Consider the following 8,496-nt stretch of genomic DNA (forward strand, 5'->3'; position numbering starts at 1 on the left):
AATTAGACATTAATAGTTGACATTAGAAACTATGATTTTATTGAAGTAAATACAGCCTAGCTAGCTAATATTCCCTAGAAATCTGCTTTTGACTGATAAAACCCTAAAGTTATAGGCAAGAGTACTCTAATATCAATCCTATCTTGTCCCACATTACCTTTGTTTATTTTACTAAAATTACGAGTCACTAACTTCCAAGAGGATCAAAAATTGATCGGATCATCATGTCTATGGCCTTATATTTCTGGAACCTTTCTACCACATATATGTTCTGTTTTCAAATTTTTATGTATTTAGGGACAGGAAAATATATGGTCGTGAGATATCCAAATTTATATATGAGATATCCATCGATGGATCGTCATATATTATATGATACGATAAAGCTGCACATGTATTTGCCACGCCCATCGATCTACCCGCGTATATGCATGTCATCATGTGGGTGCTTGTCCTGTTGTTTACCATACTACGTACTTTTCTCATCACCCTATAATCTATATGCACAGCCCACCGCTAATGCTAACAAAGCAATATCCCAGTCATATTTCAAAATAGATGCCTAGTAGGCTAGTCTAGTGGCCATTAATATAGGACACCAGAAGACCAAGGTCGGGACATTATGTTTTACTGTTGAAAAACCTTATCCCTTTTTCCGGTGCAAGCAAAGAAGTTGAGACCACTTTTTAAAGCTTTCGTTTAAGAATATTATGGTACGTACGAGCTGGCAAAAGAGCTCAGTGCTTGCCATCGAGCTTTGAGAGGACTTGTTCCAGTACTTTGAGATTGATTTGATCAGTTGAAACAAACAATATTGTATACGAAAAAGAGAAGTGGTGTCCTGAGCCGGAGGTCTTTTTTATTTCTTTTGTCAAGAAAAGGATGGTAAAATAAATATTGGAATAATACCATGGGGACACTAGAAGAGACAACGTGGTATTAATTATACGTACTGCATGCAACTTGCGAGAGGTTGAAGGGTTTTTTTTTTTTTTTTTTTCTCAGGGTTTAATAGTCTGTCCTGACTCTGACACCAGAGTCCTGGCCAAAAGAACTGGGTTGAACGACACGCGAGGCAGATGGTGCTTCTAAAAAGAAAGAAAAACAATCGCTTTCGAAGAAAAGCACGACACAGAGTACCAAATGCTTGTCGAGATAAGATTGGTTAGCATGCTCCCGAGGTCTCTGATGCTTTCGAATGGATCTCTCTCTCTCTATTTACACTTGTCGAGCTTTGGAAGTGGACAGATAATGACTGAAGCTGATGTCTATCGCCTATCGGGGCGTTTAATTAATGCACAGTACGCTGGCCACCACTGGAATTTTAACTCGACCTCTTCTCACTTTTCACCAAATGCATGCCTGGCTAGATAATCAAATATCCCCTCAAAATTATTTTAAATAGTTTATTTATTTATTTTGTATTTTACTGTGGATATGATCGTATTTATCACAGCGATTTGACTTATGAAACTGAAGTCTGAGGTCATGTATTGGTCCCATGCATTCCTGTGATATTTAAAAAAATTAATGCAGTTATGAAAAAAGAAAAAAAAAAAAAAAAGGAAACCGAAATCTTTTCTAAACATAGCATTAATCATATTTATTGTGCCTTATGGAACCTCAATTTATCAATTCGGTATATATATGTAATATGGGATCATGAGTTATTAGGAAAATGGAAAACATTTTATTTGGATGACATGGGGCCGGGGAAAAAACTTAAAAGGCATGTTAAATGTCTACTGATCTAAATATGCAAATGAATGTAAATGATTTTTTTTTCTTTTAAGTTTTTTTTTAAACATTCTTAACTATTAAAAAAATAAAAAAAAAATTACTAATAGGCAAACTATAAAGTTAAAAAAAATAAAAATTAAAATATATGAGTGTACATATTTAGTAAACACATTTGAGAGACATACTGGTGAAATTATCACTTGTTCCAAAAGTTTTAACTAATAGAAAAATATAGATTTTATTATTTATTTTATATTTTAACACTTTCTCTCACATGTGAGTCAGACTCCTTCTTAATAAATTATCCAGTACGTAAAATATTTAATTAAATGCGATAAAATAGTATAAAATCAAGATTTGAACTCAAAACTTGACTCTAATATCATGTAAAATCGTAACTTATTTCAAAAATTTAAATTAATAAAAAAATAATTAATTTTATTATTTATTTTATACCTTAACAATACTAATATTTTCCAAACTTGCTAAGGAAGTACGCACGAAGGGTTAATTGTATATACTTTTCAAACAAATCTGTATTATGTATATATATTTCTGGGATGTTGAAGTATTCTATTTTTCGAATTTCAAGGGCATGACTTTACCATCATTTTCTCTGATCTGTTCCTTTGACATATTTCTCGACAAATATTAAAGTTAACCAGTAACAGTACTAGATCTTGTGATTTACGTTGAATGGTATGCATAAAATTCTTTTCATGGCCTTCGATATTGTTCCATCCTCTCTCTCTTCCCTATGTAAATTATTATTGCATTTTTGTACATTTAAAGCTCAGAAAAGTAAATTAATATTGGATGTGGATAGCCAACCACCCCGGCAAAATTTCCCTCCCTCTATGGTCCTCTAATTTATAGGAGTAGGTCCACAGGCTTCAAGAATGATTGTACTATGGAATATAATTTACATGGGTAATACTATTCACAGACTCGTCATCTTCTTGGCTATCATCTTATTATGTGGTATATAAATTATTAGAGGTTATTTGTTCTGTTTAATTTATAAACCAATCATTCGATATCATATCATGAGATGTTAAGAGGGCGATAATAAATATAATTTTTTTAATTTAAATAGTTTTAATGGCATATTTATGCTCAACATCAAGCCCGTGTGTCCAATTTCTCCTTGTTGACTCCTATTCTTACAAATGAGGCCCAAGCATCCAAAATCCAAAAGAACTAAATTAAATTAAATACAGATCACCCGTTCTAGGCCTTCGTTGAGATCAGATTGAGCCCGTATATATTTCCCCATTACCAAAAGATCAACACCGTGGGAAAGCATGCACTCTCGTGTGCTCAATTCGTCTTAACAATGATAAAATATATATACAAGTGATCGAAGTATATATATATATGTAAAGACAATTGACGTTCTTATGATGGGGATAAGATATTATTAGATCGACGTACGTACTTGGTTGATTGTTTTTTTTCAAAAGATAAGAGCATTGACGCAAGACCACATGCGGAACGATCATTACATATCTTAATTATGTGGAACCAACCTTTTCATGATCTTATAATATATATATATATATATATATGTGGATCGAAGTACTTGGAACTTAATTCGATGTTTTCTTTTTTTCTTGCAAAGCCATAAAGCGTACTTACGTGACCCTTTCCAGGAGACTCATGTTTGGTCATAGAGCACTATGTGTGTAGCTAGAGTTGCCACGTTTATATTTGGACAATGGAAAAGTTACAGAACTGGGTTCATGTCCTGTAGATGGGAGACACAGCTTTCTTTAACCCTTTTAAAGATTTCTCCGATCTATGAATCTAGCTTAAGAAGTTCCATTTCATGCACATCGTTCGATCCCTTCTGTTCCCATATCCAAAATATATATATTCTTCTTATCTTATCTCATCGATCTGTTTCTTCTCCAACAAGATTTAGCAGAACGTACAGCTCATTTAAACCCGAGTTGATGCAGCTCATTGGAGATTGCATGCTAGCATTCAGAGACTTTGCTTGCTTTAGGGTGAGTTTGGGGGACAACTTTTGGGGTCAATGCCCATTATTGCCTAGTTATGGGGGGCACAAGGTCCGTCTTGTGGGGCCAGAAATTGGGCCTTCGTACCCAAGATCTCTACTTTTTAATGGGCCGGAACTATTCTAGAATGGACTGTTGGGTCAGAGTCTTAATAAAGCCTTGATAAGATCAATCTTGCATGGGGGCTTTCTTTATCCCTGAGTAATTATTAATTAAGTTCAATCTATGAGAGCTTCAAATCAAGCCAACTAATTTGTTTTGTTCAGATCCAATGTTCTTCTGAAGATGGGCACAAGACGGGGAGAACATGGGGCTAGGAGATGGGACTCATTGGAAAACCAGGACCGTGGAAGGTAACTTTAAGAATGTATGGTGCAGAATAAAAGAAAGCAGCTAAGCATATCCAAATCAAAACAAAGATTATAAGAGATTAGATAAACAAAGGTCAATGAAGATACGGTCATTAGGGTGGCGAAGTTGTGTGGCGAAAACTGTTGGATGGCCAATGGCTCCCGATTGATTGCGATCCTAAAAGTGGGCCAAATGTGCAAAACATGTGCGGCCATCCTCCTCCAATCAGGTCCATCTACTTTTCTTGGTGTAGGCCCTTCCTAGACCTTAGATATGGAGCACCATAGATATGGTTAACTGAGCTTCGACACTACAGCCGATTTGTGGTTGGTTTCTTACTACGTATGGCCCATTTTGTGGTATCTAAATCCTTAAAGCGATATCGTCTGAATTTTTTTTTTTAGGAATAATCCGTAATAATATAGTATGATGAAAATAGCATATCGATCGTGCAAGGATGAGATCATCATCATATAATATAAGACATTAACAAAATAAAGGGTTCCTCTAGCTAGGCATCTAATTAGAACTAGAACTAGAAAAATATATATGCTCTCCAAGTGATCTCCATGAATATGTACCTTGTTGGCAAGCATGCATTCTGAAGTTCAAGTTTATAATGGGCTTTATAGGCTCATTTAAAGAAATATTTTCAACTTGCTAGAATTTAGAATGACCACAGCCTTCGCAACCATTTATTTCAGTACTATCTTGAATGAATTATTGAGGAATCCACCTAATATATATATGCATGGCCTATGTCGAAACTGTGCACGTTTTGCTCGCGGATGGAGTGCTGGCTGTGAAAGCATCTATCCAAACCAGTTCGCAGCACTCACTATCAGTAAAGCTTCTTTTGGATAGTGACACAGGAAGTTAACTAGATTGTAACAAAGATCACAAAGCCGAAAAGGATACATGGATGCATAGGGCGGGCGGACTTGTGTGGGCTGTGACGCTTTCGTGCTACTGAATGCAGCAAATTAAGAGAAAGGCCGGGTCCATCCAGTTTAATTTTAAACATTATATCTATCTATATATATTCATGCGAAAGAAAAAAAATAAAAAATAAAAATGACTAGTACTGGACCATATATAGATCTTAATGAAACTGTCGTGATCGACTGTCTCACTTTAACTGGCTTTTGACATATTCTAGGTTGAGACATCATGCATAAAGAGGACAGCATGCACGTCGATGTGCGTTTTCTTTAGTTCGAGCCCGGCCGTGAACATGCACTAGTGCCCACAGGCGCTCCACTTGTGACCACTGCCCCGACACCAGGGAATGGGGGAGTTTACGTTTATTGGGCTAAAATCTATTGACTAACCCCAATAATCTTGAAAGGAAAATAAAGTTAAATGTTTTTAACTTAATGTATTATGTCTGGTTCTTTACACCAAAAAAGGTCATTCTACAATAATTCTTTTTTTCTCTTTTGGTGGGACTTCACAGTAGATAATGTTGTAGTACATTTGAAATTTTCGATTTTGCTGATGATCATACTCACAGTGCATTTAATTAGAGCGCATGATAAAGGCTGGCATGGATGTCTCAGAAAGAAAACTTGTTACAGTCATTAATGTACTCAAATGCTGTCCACATGTATCTGTCAGTAGTTTTAGTAAACTGTCTGTTTCGAGTTACATAACTTTCAAGATAAAATTAAGGCTGACTTTGATCTCTCTCTTTTATATTTCATCTATTCTTGACTCTACTACGGTTTAAGATCAGAGGAGTGAGGTATGATAGTCGAGTCTTCTATCATCAACATCATGATCATCCTCCATGTTAATCATTCACTTTGTACACAACCTAATTATATTTTGTCTTCTTTTATGTTACAGATTGAATATATATGTCGAAGTTAATCCATTATATATAGGCTGGAAAACGACCCTCTAGGAGGCTAATTTTACCAAAACGCTCAAACCCCGGACCTCCTTATAAAAAGAGGAGGCAGCCAGATATTACTGGGCCATAGGTATTTTATGGCAGTCAAAGATTTCTTAGCAAACAATATTACTTTAATTTCGGTAAAGATTCCCCATTAGTTAGAAGAGTGAGTTCCAAGCTCTCAAAAGGGGAGTGGGATCTATGATAAATTATCCTATGTCTATAATGATGTGCATGTATAGGTCAGGAAGTAGTATAACTGCCCATTGTGCCATAAGCAACAGGGACTTGAAAGTTGAAAGGCAATACCCACTAAAAACAGAACAGAAGCCAAGAATCCAAGGAACACAGCTCTCTGCACCCTCCACCATCTCCAACAGAAGCCTCTGGTTTTCATAGTATGAGAAGTAAGAAAAAGTTAATTGTCCCTTGTTCCCCACTCTCTTCAGTAACTAAGCACAATTTCACATCATGTGGGTCTCTCACAATAACCTCCAAATACACCATCATATAATATTTCAGACTCAGCAATTGATTATTATAAAGCGACCTTCCCACTACTCTCAATCATTTCAACCCATTTATCCCTCTACAATCTCATAAACCTCCCCTTTTAAGCTCTCCTCTCCATACCTCCCTCCCCATAAATACCCTTAACACCTGTGACATTACTTTCAAACAAGTGCCATATATCCCATCAGAGAGATCAGTTTCGAGTTTCAGCTATGTCCACCACAGCCCTTTCAGACCCATGTAAATTTTACAAGAAATCATTCCACCGAAGGAATGATTCTGGTGAGCTTGACGTGTTTGAGGCTGCGAGGTACTTCTCTGGATACCATGAAGCTGCTGGCTATAATAGTACAAACTTTACTCAGAAGATCGGAAGAGATGAAAGGCAGGGTTATAGAGTAGGCAGAATGAGCTTAGATGTGCCAATGAGAAACTCTCTTCCTCAACAACATCATGGGGTGGAGAAGCAAATGAAAGAGAAGAAGTACAAGCAACCTAGCTCTCCAGGTGGGAGGCTGGCTAGTTTCTTGAATTCTCTCTTCAGCCAATCAGCTTCTAAGAAAAAGAAATCAAAATCGGCCTCACAGTCTATGAAAGATGAAGAGGAGAGCCCTGGAGGAAGAAGGAAGAGGAGGAGCAGCATTAGTCATTTTCGAAGCTCAAGCACCGCGGATTCCAAGTCTATATATTCTTCTTCAAGCTCAGGTTTTAGAACACCTCCTCCTTATGCACAAACACCTACAAAGAGCTATAAGGATTTTAGAAGCTATTCAGATCATCACAAACAAGTGGCGTCTTTGTCAAAGAACAGTGGTCAGGCAAGATCCACGACCTTACATAATGAGGTCTTGGACGACAAGATTAGAAACAAAGAATTATCTTGGTTGGATGAAAAATTCACGTTCAGCAATGGGTTCCCAGAAAAAACCAAGAATATTGGAAGCGGATATTCGGAGAAAGGTAGGATTTGGATGGACAAATACCCGTCAGAAGAGAAGGAATTCCGGAAATTTGGTGAGGACGTTGATGATGGTGCAGAAAGTGATTCAAGTTCTGATCTGTTCGAGTTGCAAAACTATGACTTGGGTGACTATTCAAGTGGTCTGCCTGTCTATGAAACGACCAACATGGATAGCATCAAGAGAGGAGCACCAATTTCCAATGGCCCTCTATGATACTGTATATTTACCCTTGTTAATTGGTTCTTAGTTATTGTTGATGTAAGAATCATGAGAGAAAGAAAGTCTCCAATAGTTTGCTTTTTTTCCCCTTCTCTTATCCTCTTTGAAAGTAGTACTTCCAGTTCTTTTTTTGTATGTACAGTTTGGAATGTTTGTTTGTCTGCCCTTTTTTTTTTCTTTTCTTACTTTTCTGGATATCTATCTTATGGAGTAGTGCAAGAACTTCAGAAGCCACCACTGAAGTGGCTTGAATAGACTCATGTGACAGGACTTGAGATTGATTTCCACTAAACTAATGGAAAACAACTAAAGACATCATCACTACCTCATGTGGATTGCCTCTCTTAATCTTTTGACTTTGAGAAGTAGCGATAATATATACAAACATAGTTGGATTACATCATGTCTCTTTTGTTTTTCAATTGTTTTTTTCCTCTTTTTTCTTTCGGGCATTCACAATTCAAACTTGCACATATCCAGAATTGCAGATCTCATGGGCGCAAGTATGCATAAGATTATGATAACTATCTCATTAGTGTGAAAATTGTTGTTTAGCAGCGCCTTAAATTTTGTGTATATTCATTCATATTTTATGAAGAACATTTACAGTAAAGTTTGTTGACAGTACTCAAATTTACAGTCTGCTTATGAATTTCTCCATGACCAAGCTACTATTAGTACTTGAAATCCATGATTTTGGTTTGATAAAGAAGCTCTAGAGCATTTATTTCTGTCGACGAAGATGAGTCTTTATTTTAAAAACCCACTTGCTGGTAACTAGATTCATATCTTA

At 36.4% G+C, this 8,496-nt stretch overlaps 1 protein-coding gene across 1 annotated transcript; it reads left to right on the forward strand.

The window, feature by feature from the left end:
- Positions 1-6,656: 6,656 nt before the first annotated feature.
- LOC122310108 (protein BIG GRAIN 1-like E) lies at positions 6,657-8,021 on the forward strand (the record flags this gene model as incomplete). Its single annotated transcript, XM_043123994.1, has 1 exon — positions 6,657-8,021. A coding segment is annotated over one exon (1,041 nt), but the record flags the coding sequence as incomplete, so codon positions are not given.
- Positions 8,022-8,496: the final 475 nt, after the last annotated feature.

This window comes from Carya illinoinensis, chromosome 5, assembly GCF_018687715.1.
Source record: "Carya illinoinensis cultivar Pawnee chromosome 5, C.illinoinensisPawnee_v1, whole genome shotgun sequence".
NCBI lineage: Eukaryota > Viridiplantae > Streptophyta > Magnoliopsida > Fagales > Juglandaceae > Carya > Carya illinoinensis.